General features: G+C 44.5%; 1 protein-coding gene across 4 annotated transcripts in view; it reads left to right on the top strand.

The window, feature by feature from the left end:
- Positions 1–201: 201 nt before the first annotated feature.
- Positions 202–23014, top strand: part of LOC133340328 (zinc finger protein ZFPM2-like) — a 232160-nt gene continuing 209347 nt past the window's right edge. For all 4 annotated transcript variants that reach the window (XM_061548472.1, XM_061548470.1, XM_061548471.1 and 1 more), the window contains exon 1: positions 202–511. In XM_061548472.1, the coding sequence (XP_061404456.1) occupies positions 472–511 (40 nt within the window). In that variant the 5' untranslated portion in view covers positions 202–471. The remainder of the gene's footprint in view (positions 512–23014) is intronic.

Genomic DNA, 23014 nt, shown 5'->3' with positions numbered 1-23014 from the left:
TTTGAAACTGTAACGCAGGCAAAGAGTCTGGATCCACAGTATCCCCCTCCCATCTCAGCACGGCTACCCCATCTCCCTCTCTCCTCCTCCTCCTCAGTGTGCATCCTACCTCCCACCTCCCTCCCCCCCATCACCACTCCCCGTCACCCATTCATTGCGAGCGAGAGCGGTGTCAGCCACTGCTCCGGCAAGATTCTGCTGCTGCTGCTGCCACTGTTGCTGCTCTTGGCACCGCTGTTGACGTCTTTCTGCCGTGGTCTACCAATTGTTTATAGGTGTCAGGAGCTTCTGTCTGTGTCTTTGTGCCCGTGTCTGTGTTCTCCTTGCTTGTGTGTGTGTCTTTGTCGTGTCTATCTTTCGCTGTGCGCGCGTCTGTCTCTGCTTTCTTTGCGTCTGTTCGTCTCTTGCTCTCTGTTTTCGCTCAGTTTCTCCGTATCTCGTAAAGAATCCTAAATCTCCCAGTCTCTAAACATGTCCAGGCGGAAGCAGCGAAACCCACGTCAAATCAAACGTAAGTAGGCACACGCGCACAGACACACACACACGCCACTTAGTAGAACGTAGCTAATTATCGTAATCGTGTGCGCAGTGGAACAGTGGGCACATCACGTTGCATTGTATCTATGCGTGGTCTCTGAACTATCATTTGCCTGAAATGCGTGTATAACTGCAAACACGCATTCACACATACTGACATTGCAGAAGGGCAATGCTGTTGAGTAATTACAAAGGATTGTATTATTGCAAGCCTTCGTTTCCGCAGGACGCTGTGAAGACATCCACAACAGTGTTACATTACATACCTTGTACGCGTGTGTGTATGTAAATACAGCGTCTGTGTGTGTGTGTGTCTGCACTGTTGGTGCGTGATTTTATACGCGTGTATCTCGACCGGTTTAATTGTGCGTTTGCATATGTCTTCGTGTGTCATCGCCTGTCTGCATTCGCTCATGTAAGTTCATTGTTGTTCAATTATGCAATTAAAACGTGGCCTATGTGTATGCTAGTCGGTGATCTCGGTCTGTGCGTGCATCTGTGCCAATGTTATATTAATTAGCCGGGGGTTATGTGTATGTTTGGCCTGTTTTTAGATGATGTGCAGAAGCAAAATGAAATAACTATATATACACATACATACAATCACTTAGGCAACCACAGCATACAAGTCACAGTCCTGTACCTCCATATGTTGTATCTCTAATGGCTGCCATATATATAAACACGCGCACGTGCTAAATGTATATTTACTTTTGTGGATGTGTAAACTGCATAGAGATCACTCCAGTTGTATGCGTGTGCTGATAAAGTACTTTTCACGTCGATGAGATACGCCTTTATTTAATCAAAGTGCCATTTAAAGCAAAGCTGAGAGTTTACATTGATTGTGAAACATTACAGGTGTGTGTCGCCAAGTAGGATGAGACGCACCTACACACACACCTCCACACACACCTATTACATACGCTACATACCTGGAATTCTACACAGTTCACCGGAAGCACTTCGCGATTCATCTGTCACATGCATTGGTTGCCTCCAAACTCTCAAGCTGTGTCAGTGTATTGAAATGAAATGGGATTAGACAATCAATTATTATCATATGCAAATACTGTAATGCAATGTTCCCCGGGAGGTTGATTATCTTAAAGTAGAATAGCAGCTAATACTAGGCGATAAGACGCGCAACTTAATGTAAGGCATTTGTTTTAATTAAAATCTGTAGGATAATTAAATGAAAATGCAATGGTCCCAAACGAGCAGCGTGTGTAGTGTCGAGGTTTAAATGCCGACATGCATGAAATAGATAAACCGACCTTGTGTTTTGTTAAATTTGCGTGGATTGTCACCTGAGATGTCAAACCCGTAGCTTACAGGTCGTACGTATTAATTCATGTCGTGTGTACATAACAAGACACGTATGAAGTATGCACACCATACGAGACAATTTTTCCAAAGGAAATGTGTTTAAAGTACCCCGAGATTGAAAACACAATTATGGCTTTGCTCGCAACTAAAATCGCAGCCAGTGGTTGTTCCATTTCCACTGGTAAACACATCGCATATTACGCGTCTACTTTAATTAGAAGGCGTACGTTTAACACTCGTATTATTTAATGAATATAAGTGCGGTTGCATTAAGGCTTAATGATTAAGGGTACAGTGTTGCTGTATGTGGCAGGCTGGTGTTTGCAGATAAGGTTGAATGAAATGATAATCGTACGGTATAATTTCACCGCTTTTAATTGAATGTCTTGTTTAGCTGGTGGTGAGTAATCACAACCCTCAATTTAGAATATATACATTTCCTCACCGTTTCATGTTCGTGCCGCATGTGCACGCAATTCAAACACGTGCAATTTGTGGTAGTGAAAAAAATATATGACATAATTATTTGTCTTTGTGATACACACGAAATTAACTAGTGTTCACGTGGCTAATCATATTTATGTGGTTTATAGATGCACGTATTAGAATGTCAAAAAAACATCATTAACCAATATGCTATAACCGGTTACATAATGGCAGTCGCGTTTTATTATTTGCCATTTTTTATTGGAATTTGGGTTGGTATTTTGGCACATGGTGTCCGCTGCTCTTAGAAACGATGCCACATGGTCTATAACTTATACATCGCAATAGACGTGGGCTTTGATAATAATGCCACATACACACAAACAAATGAATGGGCGATTGGACGCTTTACTTTGTTAACACTGGCTCCAGAGTGCGCATGTTGACAACTGTTCAAGGACATGTATCGGAATATTTCAATACATGATAGAACATGCAATACCCATTTTAATTGTTTGGAGAATAATACCAAAAAAATGCAAAAACTTAGCTATGTATATACTATCTGTCATTTACAGAAAACAAATGCCTTGTATACGAATGCTTCCATCTCGAACCCTGTTGTTGATGTAAAGTTTTACGCTTGTGAGTCGTCAAGAATTAATATCGCTACGAACGCATTGGTTTGTAGTGGGATTATAATGACGCATTGTACTGTGAACGATTGTGTGGCAAACTTTTACTTCATAGACTCAGTGGAATGAGGCCAATAAATAGAGCAGTGTTGTTTGTTAATGCATACCGAGACACAGCCAGAACTGATCAAAGTAGCCGCTGTGCGCTTTTGGACAATGCGTTTGCAAAGGTGTTGTGGTGTCCATCATCATCATCATCAGAATCCATGGTCTAACCATTGATGGATAAAAGACTCCCTACAATTGTCACGAGCACTCCACGGCCGTGCGAATCTGGAAACTGTTGCACTCCTGCACTTAAACTGATCGCATTGCTCTATCTGCCCACGTGATCGTCTTCTCGGGTGCATTTTCTCGTTCAGCTACCATTCCATTACTGGCCTTGTCCGTCGACTTTCGTCCTTCCCAAGCACCCTTACCATTCTTGACCACGTCAATACAGTCCAACGCGATGTCTGCGATGTTGCATTCGTTCTCCGAATCTGTGTTTTTCTCTGTCTGTCAGAGTAATTTCAAGAGTGCATCTCTCCATGCCTTTCCACTTTCACGATTTTCTTACGCCTTCTTTGTCAGCGTGCACAGTTCGTATTCAGATGCCATCAAATGGCAGTGTGCAGTGATTGAAACGTATCACCTTCGGGCGCTGTAGTTTACTGATGTTCATTATTAATCCCATCCTTCTAAAAGTACTCTATTCTGCTGTTGTTCGCTTCTTTATTTCGCCAATAGTTTGATCTTAGTCCACCTTTAGTAATTTGCCAATGTGTATAGATATTCAGCCGGGTTCTAGCCCGTGTCACTCCAACAGTTGCATTGCGCTTAGATGCAGCCATCATGCGGTGACCCATGTTCGTGGGGACGTGAACATTGCTCAGGCGTGTGACTTAATGAGAGCGTTCGAAGCGCCGTTCATCGCACCGAATGTTCCGGCAACTTCGAGAGAGTTGTCAAGAGTCGAGACTCTGACTCGGGCACAGCGCGTTTCAGAAGGCGCGAGTGTTAATTGCACACAAGGGACGCGCACAAAAGGACGCACCGCAGAGAGAGAGAGAGTATTGTCATCATCATAATCGCACTTTCGCGCATTTTTGTTACTTAGACGAGGGCATATTTTTAAAGGCTACAAGAACACAGTGAAATGTAGGAGGCTGTTGGTGTGTGAGTGCAAACCCAACGCAATCCCCGCCGGCTCTCCTTAACCGTCTACCATTTTCTCATCCGAGTAAGGAGTGCGCATGCATTTATCTGTTCGTGATTTTTATTTTTATCGCAATCACTTTATATAAAATGTAAGAAGGCTCAAGAAATCACCGTTAACTATATACAGAGTGAGTGGATATGACGTATTTTTTTAAATAGCAGTTTAGTTCCACAGTGGCCCTATTCAATAGTCACATACTCTTTGGTTTCAAGACACACGTCTGAATTAATGTGAATGCATCTACGGCATTACAAAAATTGTTTACTTCATACGTTACGTACCTAAATTTCGATTTAAAGCTTTCGTGACTGCAGGGATTCATCTTCTTGGTTCTTTCGGTAACGTCACGTAGAAGGGAAGTAATAAAATAATAAAAATAAAACATAATAAAATGAAATAATTCTCACTATTATTTTATTTTATTATGTTTTATTTTTATAATTGTATTACTTCCCTTCTACGTGACTTTACCGAAAGAACCAAGATGAGGGTTACGTACCTACTTGAGGTTTTTGAGGATAGAACGGTGTAATATGTATGTAAAGGACGCATAGTTAGTTCGTTTTAATGAGGAGTTGCCATAGGAATTGATCATCATGTATCCCCTAAGCACATGGAGAAATCGTCTCTTTGTTATGGCAGATGACACTTTGCCAGTGCAATGTCCAGACGGAAAATATACTTTTACAAATCGGCCATGCATTCCAGCTTAATGGTTAAAGTAAATAATTATCATTCGAAAAAGCTTTCAAGTGGATGTTTGGAACATTTTCATAAATGGGGGGAAATGCCATTACTGTAGTGGGCAACATTATTGTGCCAATTTTATTTTGTGTGTGTACAATATTGCTTTATTTAGCGTGTTAAATATGACAATACTTCCATTTTAAAAGCCCCAAACATTATTTATGAGAATAAAACAAAATCCAAACACATTCAAATGTTAATGGGATAAAATTGTATTGAGCGATTTTGTTATTATTGGTTTTGCTTTTTTTGTTATTTCTGGAAAACGTTTGTCCATATTTACGTCGAGATAGCAATTGCGTTTTCCTCTTACGCCATGCTTAGTGATAAGTAGCCAACCGGCGGAATAAGTTGTACCGAAATGGCAATATTGCCCTTTTGTAAGGGCAAATAAAGCATTTAAATGATATAATTTCACATAGCATTTGGCGTCTTGCTACCGGGAGAGACACCATCAGCACATATCCCCAAAGGTGAGATGTAGGAAGTGAAAAGGGCGTGCATGATACACAGTGTATTCATAATATACATTAAGCACGTTGAGAAATCTCATACCATGGTTCTCCGTTTCTGTAATGAAATAAAATAAGTGAATTTAAAGTTGCAATTGTCATCTATGTGTTGTGCCATGGTATACAATTTCATGATAGTATCACACTCCAAAGTTTTTAAATTGCTGTAGGGTTGTATGATGTCTGGAACAAATAATGCAAACACGTAATGGTTATTATTGGTTGTTCGGCTGAAGTTTTTTAGGCGAGAAAAAGTTTATCCCGGGAGGGTAAAAACTTCACTGTCTTTGAAAACAAGTAGCTTGTGAAATTACAATTAATAAACTTCAAATTGTGATGTTAAGGGGGTGCAAAGAGCTTCCCTTTAATATTTAATTTCTGTAAATGTCGTATTCTTCGACAAATATTTTAACATTTTTCAAAACACTTGAGATGATGCTACAAATATAATTGCTCGACCTGTACGACCTTTTCACAGTCATTCGTGCTCTCAAAACGTCCGTGTGTGAGACCTTTCACCGTTTCCATTCATTCCTGCAGTAACAGACGCTTGCAAACATGCACACAGATTCACATTTGATGCATTTGTATACAGCATGTATTAAATATCCCCCCTTTGATCTTTCGCTCATTTAGATCCTGAAAAAATGAGCTTCCATTCGTTCGCAAAGTTGACCCTTTTTCGAAGTCGCTCGGAGCACGGCTATGATGGGCAGGCTGTCACGAGAGCAAGTCGCCTGCTACTGACGTTAATCTTGTAGAGCCCCACGAAAGTAAAAACAAACACAAATCTATGCCTAGCTGGGTGTAAATTAACTTTTTAGATTAGCTCTTTTCAATGCTTTGTTATCAGGTGTGCAGGTTGGGGCTTGTCGATGTGATACTAACAGTTTAATAATGCATAGGCTGGCACAGCAGCCAACTCGCCTCCACGCGGCGTTCAGAGGGTTTTCTTTGCAATTACTCTCCGATTGCTGATTACTCGTAGTTGCGTGGAGTAACAACATCATCCCACATTTGACAATTTCTAAGTAATCGCATTCACTGTTTCCTTTATTCGCAGATTCTTCAAATTAACTTGTACCAGTTTGATTTAACCTTGGAAACAAGTGCACTGCTGTATAATAGTGAGCCTTGAGTGATTCACCTCTATAAGCCGATGAAAAAAATATTTACTCTTTTTGTAATGTAGGCATTCGTCTGTTTTAATGAAAGGTAATCTTTAAACATAACCGAATGGGTGATTTCTAAGTAATGTAATGGAAATCCCATTGCATTCGTGACAACGGGATAATGATGCACGTGTACCGGTACCTGCCATTGCTGGTGTGATTATTGTAACTGTGACGCATTCCACCGCCAGCATTTCGTGCACAATGCATTCCTCACTTTTCCAATCCGAGGCGTCTCGGCATTCGCTTGCGAGCTGGCTCGGAGAGGGATGGGGCGGTGGTGTTTTTTTTATTGTTGTTGCGAAGGCTCGGTTAAGGTGTCGTGAAAAGGTGCCGCTTCGAGTTATAAATTAAATGGGATATCTGACCGGCCACTGTTCAATTCGTAATGGGCGTGGTGAGCGCTGGTCAGTTACAAAAAATTAGAGAAACCCCCCCCCCCATACCCACTCTGACTTCACGGCCGCAACTCCCGGAGCGGGCCACGACGGTGCGCTGGAGGTTTTCACGGTGGCGAGCGCAGGGTTAAGACGGCCGAAGGGGTGTGGGCAATTATGGGATGCTACTCGCTGGCGTGATACATCAGCAGATCGTGCGGAGGATAGGAGATGGGGCAAAATCTGGCGGGCATCCCCGTGCCAGGCTTCGCATCGTTCCATCTCGCCGGTGCCATCTGTGTGTCCCTGATAAATCAGCCCAAGTGCCCCCCCCCCGCCCTTAGCCTCCCCAGCTCTGCTTACGCCCCCTCCCCACCCCCTCTGACCAACTCCGAACACGGCGGAATGCTCTGATGCTCACCCAAAGCCGGCTCCAATTTGACCAAATGTGGCTTTTTCTGAGCATCTGCGCGTGTGTTGTGGGGAGCGGTGGTGTTGCGGTTAGCGCGCTGCGCTACGAACCTGGCGACCCGGCCAACACCATCAGTGACGATTATCTGAACCTGTCCTGGGCCTCCCCTAGGTCGACTCAGCCTCAAATTAGTACCTGTCGCGGCGTTTAAATATCGTCACTGGGGAGACAAAGGCGGCCGGACGTGATCCTGGCCACCAACCCTCTCGTGTGCCGTACCGGCCTTCATAGGTGCTCGCTAACAGCACTTGCCCCAACAGTCTGTTAAGGCTATACGGGGGTCTTTGTCTTTGTACGTGTGTGTGTGAGATCTCAGTCAGTTATCCCGCAACGCCTGGGTTTGCCCCGTGACTTCCTGCCAGAGAGCCTTCGATACTCAATGTTGCCTCAAAATACACCTAGCCTGGCACAAGGGCTGTGTGGACGTCTGAATAAATTATCGACGAATGGGAGCTGTTGTTGCTGCGTATGTGTATGATAAGCGGTAGAGTAGCAGTTAGCGCGCTGCGCTACGAACCTGACGACCTGCGTTCAATTCCCGCTCGCAGCCAAAACCAGTAATGAATATCTGGACCGGTTTTGGGCCTCCCGTAGGTCAACTCGGCCTCAAATGAGTAGCTGGTAAGGTGTGTAAAAACATCGCCACTTTGGAGATAAAGGCAGTCAGGCGTGGTGCTGGCCACCCACCCCCTCGTGTGCCGTGCCGGCCTTCATAGGTGCTCGCTAACAGCACTTGCTCCAACAGTCTGTTAAGTCTATACAGGGGATCTTTGTCTTTCTTTTGTTTGGTATTATAACTGTCTTTATGCTACCCCCCCCCACCCATCTCCTTTGTAAACTGAGCATTGAATCTTGATAACTTCACTCCTGGAGAATTGCTTGCGAGACATCACCAGTGCATTGTAGACGAAATCGATAGGCATCATCTTCTTGCGTGGGGCTGTCGTCAACGTCATTGATGGCCCTGAGCCAGACGTGGAAATTCTACATTCCCATGGCAGGGAAGCGATCACGCCCAAGAATGAACACCTTTGACTTCCCATGAACTTCTACTCGTTTGGTATTGCCTCCGAAGAGACACAGGGCTGAGTCAAACCCTGGCCATGATTGAAAATCTCAACTTCAAGGATAAAGATGTGGATGTATTTATGTATTTTGCACTTAAATGCAAACTGCATCTCAGAGTGCTAAAACCTTCCGATTTTGTGTCGTACGCTCGAACAATTAGTAATACCTGGCTGCATATTCATACGGGATGTACATCACCGTCATAATGATTCGGAGCTCCTTTTGTCGATCTACTGTTGGATGAAGACCTCCGCCGCTTAGTTTTTGGGCACGGTGGTTGTCAGAGAAACCATCACAAGGCTGGGGCGCGTTGGTGACGTGGGATCCATGGACTGGCTCAAACGTTACTCTGCACTGATGTTAGCCATGGCCAGGAATTAGGTTCGGGTCACCCAGCTTGTGGCGCGGTGTCCTTACTCCTGCGCCACCGCTCTCTCACATACGGCATGCACAGACATACAATTATCCCACTGGGTGGTGTCGAGTTTAAATCTCAGTCCTAGGTCGACTTAGCTCATTAAACGTCTGTGATCACCAAAAGAATTGCTACTTTGTGACCACCATATGGACAGAACGTTCCTCACCATATCAATGTGGAATTTCCACCAATGGCTGACCCCAGCCACAGGAAATGAGAACTGCCCCGTGCAAGTTTGAACAAAAGTCTAAGTAACGTTCTGCCCTTTACTAGACATCTGCGAAAAAGAGCTTCAGAGCTCATCGGCTTTCTCCAACATAAACAAAGATTCTGATGCTGATTTAATGGGTATTGATGTGCTGCTCACTTCCGGCGCGTACAGCCCTCGAGCCAGTAGAGGGAATTCCACATTCCTATGGAGTCTCTCCACGGGAGTTCCTGCCATTGTGGAACTCATTTTAGCCACCCCAAGGGAATGATGGGCCGAGTCAACCGCCATCCAGGAGTGGAACTGGCAACCTTCCACTTGCGTGCTGCTCGCTCAACCGCTGCACCACCTCGCCAGTTCACACTTTTATTTTTTTTTTGTGCAAGTGTGAATATGTTATGACAAATCGTAGCCATGTATGAACGAGGGATCAATCTGTAAGGAATGCATTTGTATTGCATTATTTAAATAGCGTGCGACAATATTAATCAAATATTGCAGAATGTAAAGAAATACAAACGGGTCCTTTATGAAATAATTGATTTAGCTTCTGCAAGCGACTATTTGTTCGAACAAGTGTGCATTGTGTTCAGTAACAAAAAATGAAAAATATGTGTATATTGAGGATTTGTGTTTGTATGCAAATATACATGCTGCGTTTTATATGTACATATGCATTGTACCAAACAGTGTACGCGTAGCGTCGACATCGTTGCAAATCACTGTCTGGTGTATGTATATGTTGAACTTATTTCGCACCGTACGAAGCCAACTGTGTTCATCGGAGGTGGCGGAATAATTGCAAACATCGGCGTGTACGGTTTCAGCCACCCCACCACGCCATCACGTGCCCACTCGAGCTTTAATGGGTGCTCGCTAACAGCCCTTACCTCTAGATTTGAAGCTTTCGTGACTGCAAGGATTCATACCCTTAGGTTATTTCGGTAAAGTCACGTAAGTAAAAATAAGTAAATAATAAAATAATAGAAATAATAATAGAAATAAAATAATAATAAAATAAATAATAACAATAAATCACGACGTTTCGGAGGCAACACATGAATGGCGCGGAGACTCGAGTTGCCTCCGAAACGTCGTGATTTATCATTTTATTTCTATTATTATTTCAATTATTTTATCATTTACTTATTTTTACCTACGTGACTTTACCGAAAAAACCTAAGAGTATGAAGCCCTTACCTCCTCCGCACGTTCGGCGCAAACGCACACGCGCGTGCAATAGACTGCGTGCAAGCTGGCAGCGGCACTGCGGGAGGAGCGTGCGGCTCCAAGGAGAAAGACTCTCGAATTAAACCTCCTGGGTCCTTCTGAGAATATCAATCTATACCGTAGGGCGTCTCGTGGATGGACTGGCCCCGACCATAGGAACGTGGAAAGTTCGGATGTTCTATTTGCCGACGATCGCGCAAATGGGTGGAAGATGCCACGGTAATGGTATTACAAAGCAACAAACGGCACTGGAATGAGCTCTTTATATTTCGCGCAAGGCCCGTAACGATTGGCCCCCATCGCAGTTCAATAAATTGTTACGATTCAGGGTCGCGTTTCGATTGTGAAGTCAATTCTCTTTTTTCCAGATCGCGGTGAATGGAAGTTCCTCTAGTGGCTGCAAGGATGACGTTAATCCATCACGTACGCAATACACTTATTTGAATATGAAACAAGCTATTCTTGCAACCATGCTGCAGGGAATCTATTGTGAGCTCAAGAATCGGTATTAATCGATACATCTATCTGTCGTTCCACCCCTATATTGGAACAACCTGCTGTGTAAAAACACTAACAAGCTATGAAAGTCCAAATTCTACTGCCATTAATTTTGTGATTTAGGTTCAATGCCCCATGCTGTAATTTCATTATCATGGAATTGACCATATATTATATATCTGCATTCATATGATGTATGCATGTCTATACAGTAATGATAGTATGCAGCCATTTGTCAAATCCAAACTGCTGGACGGAGGTTTTCTAATAATGTGCCGATCTCGGGGGTTGTTTGAGCGTACTTCACTCAGCAGGTCAGTGCAGGTTTCGATTTAAAGCTTTCGTGACTGCAGGGATTCATCTTCTTGGTTCTTTCGGTAAAGTCACGTAGAAGGGAGATAATATAATAAAATAAATAAAACATAATAAAATAATACAATTCTCACGACGTTTCGGCCACAACGCAAGCATCCGTCCTCAGGTGAAGAACAGGTCTGTCGGAAAGACAGCGTCTGAATGAACACCACCATGCTTGGCAGCGTATATTTAAGCTGGGTGTTCTTCACCTGAGGACGGCTGCTTGCGTTGTGGCCGAAACGTCGTGAGAATTGTAATATTGTATTATTTTAATTTTTATTATTTTATTATCTCCCTTCTACGTGACTTTACCGAAAGAATCAAGAAGACACTGCAGGTTTCTGAACGGGGACTGAAATTAGCATTGGCCGTGTTTTGAACTCAGTTCCTTGAATTCGTAGCACAGTGCAGTCACTACTCTGCCACAGATTCCTTGTATATTTAAGCGAGGGCACATTATATCTGCGTCAAAACTCCAGTGCTGTGATCGCATAATGTGTAAGTTCAGCTTTCTCGAAACGATCCGCAAAGAGATGAAATGCAATGAACATAATACATTGCATATAAATGTCCGCGTTGAGATATATTTAGATTTAATTTCTTTTTTATATGACATCAATAACCTTTGGCACTGGTAAAGTGTATTATACGTGCGTAGTTATATAGCCCATTTTACCTGCCATTATATTTATTTATTTTACTCTGAGACTAACGTGGCGCCTTGCAATAACTGCTGGGATAAATTAATTCCATGCTCTTAGTGGTACTGGTTGACGCTTTGTGGTTATAGCATTCCCAGAGAGATTCACACGTACGATTTTTTTGTATATCTATAATGAGTACTAATATTGCAATGCCCATTAACCAGTAAATCCTCAATGAGACCCAAGACTCTTGTTCATGAGGGTCATGCATTGGGATGCGTGACCAATTCCATCAATGCGTGTTTTGCAACTGGTTATTTAAACTAGCATCATCATTGCTGGCGAAACGTCGTACTCGAATTGTAAATGTTGTGGGTTTACTCTCCGACACACCGGTGTGCTGTACTGGTAACGAATTGGCATGTTCTGTTTACGTGACGAACCTTACTACTTGGCTGTGTCGGGTGGTGGCGGGTTTAACAACACATTCACATTAACGTGATCCAACCCAAAAAAACCCTCTGATGGACAATATTGGTCGTGAAAGCCTTCGTGATAAACTGGCGATTCATTTAACGTATCAATGAGTCTGCCTGGAAGATTTTTGTTTTGTTCCAATAAGATGCCAATAACACAAGTATACCAACACAGCGACAGCAGCAGTGATTGCCCCATGGATAGCCTCACCCCTGCCATAATAACATAGAGATGCTACTGCTGCCTTAAGGCTGTAATTAGGAGATAAGGAGCTTGTCGTGTGCTACTAAGTGACACACTATGCCCCTTGTTTTACGGTGCATCGACTTTAGCATACCCACCATAATCACCCAGGAATGTCTGTCCCTAGCGCTCGTGACGTCACTCCACATCGACCAGCCCCCCTCATTAATAATCATTATAAGGTGATGTCCTACAAATGGACACCCCCCCCCAAATTAATATTAATTAGCGGCTGACGTCACTCCACATGGGGGGTCGAGGCGCCTCCTCCCCCCTCCTCGACGTCAACTCACAACCCTCACGACAAAGGCAGAACCCTCACGTCACGTGATCTCCGTAACGCTGTTGAGACATAGAAGTAAAAAGGACGTCGTGATGAACAAGGGATCATAACCTTAAATGAAATAAGTCTGTGTCACCGCGGCCGTACAAATTGCACACAAATTGATGCAATAAATATCACGTCGCGGTCTGCTTTTCGCTTGCAAGTTTCAGATTTACTGCAATACACCCGTCATTAGACAGGAAAAAGGCTAGTTCATATATAAATGATTGTAAAAGTTTTCATGTTATAAACTATGCAAATAATGCTATGTGCTGCATTTTACAAAACGGGTACAGGATTTTTAAACGTAACGTCATGCATTTACACTGCTACATAACGATTGCACAAGATTTGGAAACCAAATAAACCCCTTTGTTACGCATTATGGATTTAGTTTTATTATTGCGATCTCAAATCATTGACGACGTCTCGCACGTACCTCGCGAGCATACGTGCTCGTGCACACACAGTGCGGCGACCCGCGTGCGTTCATCCGCGTACGCTGCAGTATTGTGGAGAGTGCTGTTCGCGAGCGCCACATTATGGGTGATGATGTGGCCAACACAGTCTGCGCTTCCATGAACCTTTGTCTCCCCGTTGCCGACGTTAAGTATAAGAAAGAGTTGGGGGTGGGTGAGAGTTTTCCAGTGTGGCCTTTTGGCTTGCACTGCGTGTTACCCCCGACGTGATGTCCATCGAACCGAGTTCAGTTGCTGCAAATGCTTCAGCGACGTGGTGCAAAACGTCGGACATCGTGCCGAACAACACGCGGTGCAGACTGAAAACGCATCGCGGTGCAGACTGAAAACGCATCGGGGAGCATCGCAGCAGAAACCAGACACCTGGCTGCGGTGGCCTCGAGGGTGTCCATTCGAGTTTCAAACATCAACCGATGTTACGTGGGATGGCCGGTAATCGAACGCAGGTCCCCAGGATGAGACCGCAGTTTGCCAAACACTGTGCCATTACCCATGCAACACACACACACACGCACTCATATGCTCCATCTGTCTGCCACACACACGCACACACGCACACGCGTATGTATATATACGTGCACGCATACCCTAATAAACACATTCTCCTTCTGTCTGTTACACATGCAGAGACATTCACCCGTATTTTAATATATTCTAGTTACACAGCATTTGCCTGCGCACATTATATGCATCGGAGGGTAGTTAACCTTCACTGGGGTTTAGGAGATGTTAGCATAATTGCATTTGAGGCCAGCTGTAAAGCTCACCTCTGCTAGCACTACATCTTTTAGGAAGTTGCATATTTGTGTGTCTCTCTCTCTCTCAGCCGAGATGCCGCAAGCCTCCCCTATTGTCGGTCAGGCTCCCGAACGCTCGCCGCGTCCCCCAAGGGAGGCTAGGCAGAAGTTAGAGACTTGTACGCAATGAGCCCTTGCGAGGCAGAGGCTGAGTGACTGAGTGAGCGGTGAGCTGTGTTGGCTTAAATCCTGGCCTGGTTTTTTTTGCTCCGTATCCCTCAAGGGCTCAAATGTGTTCAGTTCATTTGGCAGGCACACGAACAACACATTAAGGGGTCTCTGACGGAAAAGTAAAATAAAAAATAAATACAACACCAATAGGAGCAAGCAACATAGGCATTTGTACTACTGCCCAGAGTCATCACAGAGTCTCCATGCCCAAGTGAGATTTGGGCAAAGCTTGCCTCCGAGCCAGCTGTGGCTGCCCCGATTCAGTCGTGGGGAATTCCACTTTTGCCCGTGGCAGGGCCTGGTCTCACCTTGGGACAACCGCAGTTTGCCGCTTGCAACTGGAGAACCGATTTGTTACGTTGACCAACCAGTATATATACAAGGTCGGGTCTCTTGGAATTTCTCATTTACTTGATACAGCAAGCGTGCTGTGACGGTTCCACCTGAAGACGGAAGCTTGTGTTGCCTCCGAAACGTTGTGATTTTTATTTTACTTTTATTCATTTTAATTATTTTTTTTATTTTTTACCTACGTGACTTTACCGAAAAAACCTAAGAGTATGAATCCTTGCAGTCACGAAAGCTTCAAATCTAGAACACCGACCAGGAGTTGAACTCGTGCCCTTTTGACCATGAGTCGAACATCCTGAGACCAGTGCCGCCCAGCCGATGCACTCCGAATGTGCGCGTGACATACGCAACCCGACATCGAGGAAACCTACTTTCTCATGAATATGCATGAGTGCATGTGGTGCCGGGAGCCTTCAGAGGTCAGATCACTCAGCGAGCACTGCTGAGATTGTGGGTTCAAATCTGTAAAGGAGCCTGTGATTACACTGGTTTTCTCAAGTTTAGGGAATTTATGGTCTCAGCCTGGTCAACACAGTTACTTAACAACAACAACAACAAATCCCATTAAATGTAGTTTTTCAATTTGGCAAAATTCAAGCTTTGAGAATTAAAAGTATTTTGTGACAATCTCACGGGAGAGTGCATGGGAAAGTGAACCTCCTCCTCCTGTTTAAAGGATACACAAGCCACTTTTGGGATTTTTCTGCGAGAAGCCCTGTGACAATTATCTTCCGCAGCTGTTCTCTGGTGCTCTGTGAAATTTCCCATCGCATCCTCCGTCTCATGGCATGACGTCGAGAGCACGCTTGAAATTAATTACGGGTGGCAATCACATTTATGGGTGCATATGGAACCAAAGTACCACCGCGTGCAACGTGAACAATGGTCGTACAATGCGTGTACCTTCTCTTTCGTTGCAATGTGTACTTTCCACCACGTGCTCAGGGCTTGACACTTGGAGATGATCACCATACATTGCTCATTCCAGCAAAGAAACTGTTTTTTTACTTTCACAGTGATGTCTTTTCTTGGTCTCGCAGCGCACTCAAAGTAATGTACCTCACTCTAAAACCATCCATATCTGCGATTTGAGCAGCCTTGTGGAGCTGGCTTCAGCACTTTGTCCCGACACTTATTCATGACGGAGGCAGTAAAGTGTTAGGGAGCCACACCTTTGTACAAAACAATGCCAATTAAGCACGGAGTGAGGGTAGAAAGGAGTGAGGGGTGGCAAAGTTGTTAAGCGCACTAGGCTAGGAACCCAATGATCCGAGGTCAATTACACAGCCATGGATGACATCATTGTCGGGTGACATCTGACCTGGGTTCTGAACCCCCCCCGCCCCCCACTCTACACTGACCAGCTAAGTGAAGTATGGTCAAACAACAGCCCTCGTGGCTTGTATGGCACGGGGAAGCCTTCATCCAGCAGTGGATTGATAAAGGGCTGTACAATTATTGTTCTTATCACAGTATTATTATGTTTAAGTGGACCCAGAGAAAAAAAAATACACAGTACTATATGCCTAAAAGCCCCAACAAAGCATATGCTATTGTAGCTCTGGGCTATTAGGATGAATTGTCAGAGAATGCCCGACAGAGATAGAGAGACTGACTTACATTATAACATCAAGAAAATCATAGTGCATCATAATATGATAAGTGCATGTGTATGCGGAGTGGTGATTTGATGGTTATTGAATGCACTGTGATACAATGCCTAGTGACCCAAGTTTAATTTATCATCGAGCACACCATATATCTAAACCTGGTCTGTATTCCTTTCGGCTGGCTTGGACTAATGTGAAGTATGACTTAATGCACGTTGACATGGACAATAAGGAGTCAATAGCAGCTGTGTGTATGTTGTCAAAATGTTCCTGTAGTCAATTGAGTGTGGGGTAATGCTCATCATCGATGTTGGAATCTGCTGAGTCTGCAGTGGATATTCCATCACAGGCATCATATATTCCTAACCACTGTCGAATTCCCACAAAGTGGATCTCACTTTATCCACCAATGAGGAATGATTGGCCAAGTCAGCTATGGCCGGGAATAAATATACAGCCTTCGAATTGAGGTGAAGGTCCGTTGCCAGAAAAGTTGCCTATTATATACTTTTCCTTTTAAGGCCACGGTGTTTTTGATGAAACTATTGAGTTTTCACTGAAGTTTAAATTCAGAACAAATTCCCCGCTCTTATGAGCATAGCGATGTGGTCCTGAGCCAATCGTGGAAAGTCCACATTACCATGGCAGGAACCTTTGCAGGAATCATAGCAAGATGTGGCCTCTCCATAGGACACTTTGCAATGTCTTCCCACAACATGGCACTTATCGTTACATCATTGCACATGATCACGTGTGGACATCTTCTTGGTTCTTTCGGTAAAGTCACGTAGAAGGGAAGTAATAAAATAATAAAAATAAAACATAATAAAATAATTCTCACGACGTTTCAGCCACAACGCAAGCAGCCGTCCTCAGGTGAAGAATGAAACGCCGCCAAGCTTGGAGCGTATATTTAAGCTGGTTTGGAGGTGGGAAGAAGAGCGCCTTGACAAAATAATTTGCATATCAAGAGGAATTTAGCATATGGAACATGCGTAGGAGGTGGGTGGGGGGGTTTCAAATTAATATTGTGTTTTATTTTTATTATTTTATTACTTTCCTTCTACGTGACTTTACCGAAAGAACCAAGAAGATGAATCCCTGCAGTCACGAAAGCTTTAAATTGTGTGGACATGCTGAGCCCAGTTTAGCGTACAAAATTAATGCACATCTCGCACAAAGCGCAGTGTTCGGTAGACAACGCTGTGGCATCATGCAATGTGTGTGTGTGTGCATGCAATGTGGCTTCGTGCAATTCCTGGCTGTCTTGCTGTCCCCAAAGCAATGCTTCTAAGAGGCTGGGCCCTGTGAAATTTACCACATTTTAAATGGTGCCAGCTTGAATGTTTTAATGTCTTTTTTTTGCTTTTCCCAGGAAAATCTAATGCTATTGGCCATCTGGCATGCAGTTTCGTGGGACAAACATGGTTGTGATAAGGGTGTGATGAGATGGAAATGCACTGTCGGTGCATTTTGTTAGCTTTTTGATTATTTGCTCTACGTATGTGTCATTTAATGTCCTTTATTTAACCAGGTAACAGCCAATGGAGATTAATTGTCTCTTGTTTTGAAGGAATGCCAACGTAGACTCAATGATAAAATTGCTGGTCCTCAGCCAGTGCTGAAATCACGCGTTTCTATGGCAGTGAGCTGCCTTCCGCGTAGGCCGTCGACTGTTGACTTCTTTGCACAAATTGATTCAGCCTCAGCAGATGGTGTTTATTTTACTGATCCTAGAAATGATGATTACGATGATAATGACGATGAGTCAACTGTAACCAGGATCTGAACTCTGGCGCTCTAACCCAACACAAAACACATTACTTGTAGAAAAATCAACTCATCACTCAGTTACTTTCATTTAACATTTTTAAAATAGAAGCATGTGTTAATAAACCGACTGGTTCTGTGCCTAATTATATACAAAGGATGCTGTCGTCCTTATTTTATTTTTTTCGTCTTTGCCTTAGCTGTGTTTGCATTATACGGTCGACAACCCAGGCTTGCTTGAACTATTTTTACGCATGTATGTTGAACTTCTTTCGCACCGTACATAGCAAACCGTGCTCATCGGCGGTGGCGGGGTGCCAACAGCAAACTAAACAAACACATACTTTTAAAGAAATCAGTTTTCAATCCAGAATGAAATTGCATAGCTTGCATATTTAAAGGTAAAAATTTGTGATGTTACACCTCTATAGCTTATTTAGTATGGAGAATGTTCAGTTTCGGCTCTTCTATATAGGGCATTTGGGGTGGCATCTGCCTCGAAATTCACTTTACAATACCGTGTGAGTGAACGTATTATATTTGAATAAGGTCAATAACAACTGTGAATTGCCTTTAAAAAGTGGTTTTAAAAAATCGTACTATAAACGATTGACTTATTTAAGTGGGTTTCTTATTTTTGAATTAATTCAGATAGAATTAATTGGGGGTGCTTTTCCGACACAACGAGATGCCGTTTCATTGGACGATGCAAACAACCTCCCACGAATTGCTGTCACCATCCCATGGCCAATAGCAAGCCGCCGTTCCGAGTAAATTAGCATAGGACAGCCCCCCCCCACCCCCTCTGCTTGTCAACTTGCAGTGCCGACCCCGCCCCACCAAAGATTTTCGCGACCAGCATCTGGCAGGTCAGTTGCGATGACGTCATAGTCACGATGTCTTCACACGAGAACATTAAGGGGCCGTCCATAAATTACGTCACGCGATTTTGGACGATTTTTGACCCCCCCCCTCCCCCCCCTTCGTCACACGGCGTCACAAAAAGTCAGACCCCCCCCCCCTCAAATATGACGTCACAAAGCTCTGCCCCCCCCCCCCAAAAAAAATAAAACATGCTTCAAAGCGCTTTAAACTATTGTCATTGTAGTGCGTATTTAATGTGGCGCTGCACTCTGATGTTGTAGGAGAAAACATTTATAAAAAAAACTATTTAATTAAGTAGAACGTGTTGTAAATCTATATATATAAAATCGTTCATGTCTGTCTGTCTGTGTGTGTGTGTGTGTATTTCGGCCCATACGCACTTTCATTGGACGGCGGTTGCCCCTGGCAACGGCTAGCCACGCCTTCGCCGCTTTCATTGGACCTGGCAACGGCTAGCGACGCCTTCGCCAAGGGCTGCAGTTTCATTGGACGGCGGTTGCCCCTGCCAACGGCTAGCCACGCCTTCGCCGCTTTCATAAGCTCCGTATTTAATTAAATAATAGCCATTACACAGTATTGTTGGAGCGCTGAGGGGGGGGGGAAGGAACGCCACCCGTACCCTGCCTCTTCCAAGCCGACAATTTTAGGCGAGGCCGCAGGCTTTGCACGCTACTAGGCCTCGACACCCACCACGCCACTCTGAGGTAAATTCATCAAAGTTTTTCCTACTCTTCACTACACCCCCACCACAATGTGTGCTATTAATATTACTTTTAAACCCAACGCGCCAACAATCGATTACTTTAATGTTCACTGTACAAATACTCATTAAACTGGGTGAGCGTACTGCCAGTCTATCATGTACACTGTAGCCTGCTTATTAAGCTCGGTGAGCGTACTGCCACTCTATCATGTACACTCTAGCCTGCTTATGAAGCTGAGTGCGTGTACTGGCAGTCTATAATGTGGACTCTTGCCTGGTTATTATAATCGATTCTTTATATGTTCTTTGTACAAACAGTCATTAAGCTGCTTGAGCGACCCCAGTTCGATTCCAACTCACGCCCACCACCGCTGACGATTATTTGAAACGGACCTGGCCCTCCCCTAGGTCCACTCAGCCTCAAACGCGTAACTGCTGTCGTGTGTGAACATCGTCACTGGGGAGACAAAGGCGGCGGGGCATCGTGGATCCAAGTCCCGGGCGAAGCCGGGTCATGTGTATGTGTGTTTGTGTTTATGTGTATGTCTGTGTGTCTCTATGTATGTGTGTATGTATGTGTATGTATGTGTTTGTGTGTATGTGTGTGTGTATGTATGTGGGTTTTTTTTATGTCTTTATGTGTATGTCTGCGTGTCTCTATGTATGTGTGTATGTACGTGTGTGTTGTGTGTATGTATGTGTGTGTCTATGTATGTGTGTGTATGTGTTTTTGTGTATGTATGTGTGTGTATGTATGTCTGTTATGTGTCTGTCTGTGTCTGCATGTATGTGTGTGTGTATTGTGTATGTGTTTGTGTGCATGTATGTGTGTGTTTGTGTGTATGTCTGTGTGTATGTATGTGTGTGTATGTGTGTGTATGTGTGTATGTGTTTGTGTGTATGTGTGTGTATGTATGTGTTTGTGTGTTTACGCTCGCATTACACAAATGTGTTGCAGGTCTAAGGCGTTCCTTACACAGCATTGCCGCTTTATTATTGCAGTCGTTTACTGCCGTGCGCACCCTGAAAGTCGTGTGTGTCTGCAGCAAGCGCGTGTATGTGTTCCTATGGACGCGCGCGCTTGTGTTGTGTAGGGGGAACGGTAGTGTAGTGCTTAGCGTGCTGTCTGTGTCTGTGTGTGTGTCTGTGTGTGTGTCTGTGTGTGTGCGTGTGTGGTGTGTGGGGAGCGATAGTGTAGTGCTTAGCGTGCTGTCTGTGTGTCTGTGTGTGTGTGTGTCTGTCTGTGTCTGTCTGTGTGTGTCTGCGTGTCTCTGTGTGTGTGTCTGTGTGTGTGTCTGTGCGTGTGTGGTGTGTGAGGAGCGGTGGGTGTAGTGCTTAACGCTACGCTGCGCTACCAACCCGGCGAACCGAGTTCGATTCCCGCTCACGGCCACCACCGGTGACGATTATTTGAACCTCCCCTAGGTCGACTCAGCCTCAAACGAGTAACTGGTGTTGCGTATTAACATCGGCACTGGGGAGACAAAGGCGGCCGGGCGTGGTGGATCCAAGTCCCGGGCGAAGCCGGGTCATGTGTATGTGTGTATGTGTTTATGTGTATGTCTGTGTGTCTGTATGCATGTGTGTATGTATGTGTGTGCATGTGTTTGTGTGTATGTATGTGTGTGTGTATGTATGTGGGTTTTTTTGTATGTGTCTATGTGTATGTCTGCGTGCCTGTATGTATGTGTGTATGTACGTCTGTGGATGTGTTTGTGTGTATGTATGTGTGTGTCTATGTATGTGTGTGTATGTGTTTCTGTGTTTGTATGTGTGTGTATGTATGTGTGTTATGTGTCTGTCTGTGTGTCTGCATGTATGTGTGTGTGTATTGTGTATGTGTTTGTGTGTGTTTGTGTGTTTACGCTCGCATTACACAAATGTGTAATGCGGGTCTAAGGCGTTCCTTACACAGCATTGCCGCTTTATTATTTCAGTCGTTTACTGCCGTACGCACCCTGAAAGTCGTGTGTGTCTGCAGCAAGCGCGTGTATGTGTACCTATGGACGCGCGCGCGTGTGTTGTGTAGGGGGAACGGTAGTGTAGTGCTTAGCGTGCTGCCTGTGTCTGTGTGTGTGTGTCTGTGTGTGTGTCTGTGTGTGTGTCTGTGTGTGTGTCTGTGTGTGTGCGTGTGTGGTGTGTGGGGAGCGGTAGTGTAGTGGTTAGCGTGCTGTCTGTGTGTGTGTGTGTCTCTGTCTGTGTGTGTCTGCGTGTGTCTGTGTGTGTGTCTGTGTGTGTGTCTGTGCGTGTGTGGTGTGTGAGGAGCAGTGGGTGTAGTGCTTAACGCTACGCTGCGCTACCAACCCGGCGAACCCAGTTCGATTCCCGCTCACGGCCACCACCGGTGACGATTATTTGAACCTCCGCTAGGTCGACTCTGCCTCAAACGAGTAACTGCTGTAGCGTATTAACATCGCCACTGGGGAGAGAAAGGCGGCCGGCCGTGGTAGATACAAGTCCCGGGCGAAGCCGGGTAGTACAGCTAGTATTAATTTAAAGTTCTCAAACTCCCCCCCGCCCCCCGTCGTCAGACATCGTCACAAATGTCTGACCCCCCCCCCCCCCCTAGGTGCATGACGTCATTTATGGACGGCCCCTAACGGTTCGCACACTGGATTTGCAATCCAGAGGTCGTCGGGTTCAATCTCCCGGCGTGGCAATAGAAACAATGGTGCACTTTTTGTTAACACCTCCCCCCACTGCCTCTTTACACTTATCAGTATAAATGGTGAGCACTCACTTCTTTTGAGTTGTATGCCTTTTGGTGTCATCTGGTCCAACACCAATGGAGACTAGGCTCTAAGGAAAGCTGTCTCGGGTGTGGACCAATCAACTTCAAGGACAGTGCATATTATTATCATCATCAGAGTTGTTTCTTTTTGTTTGCATTTTGACTACTTGTGTTGTGGTTATTGCAAACATGATGCCTTGTATAAAGGTGTCAGTTTTGTACCAGTTTAAAGTGTAAAAACCTACTACTATACTCACTTTTAGTCCACCAGCAGGTTGTGCGTTGTGGGCTAAAATGTGGGTACTCTCACCCCTTCCAAGATGTCTGGGCAGCATGGAAGAGTAGGCCAAATATCGTTGAGAGGGGATCTCTTGAATGCCCTCTAATGGGGAGGGGCTCCTTTGCCAACAGTGGAATGAGCAAGCAATTGCAGGTCTGCCCCTTTAACTTTTTCATATAACAATTTAGTTGTGGGCTTTGTTTTTAGTATAACAGTTATATTTCGAGTTTGTGCTGCGGTGTGATGACCACTGCAATAACACAATCTTCCTTTACAGACTGCAAATTAAAAAAAACGAGAT

The sequence above is a fragment of the Lethenteron reissneri genome, chromosome 9 (genome assembly GCF_015708825.2).
Source record: "Lethenteron reissneri isolate LAM-NWPU_2019-01 chromosome 9, ASM1570882v1, whole genome shotgun sequence".
In the NCBI taxonomy this organism is placed as follows: domain Eukaryota; kingdom Metazoa; phylum Chordata; class Hyperoartia; order Petromyzontiformes; family Petromyzontidae; genus Lethenteron; species Lethenteron reissneri.
This window is presented reverse-complemented; position numbering and strand designations above follow the sequence as displayed.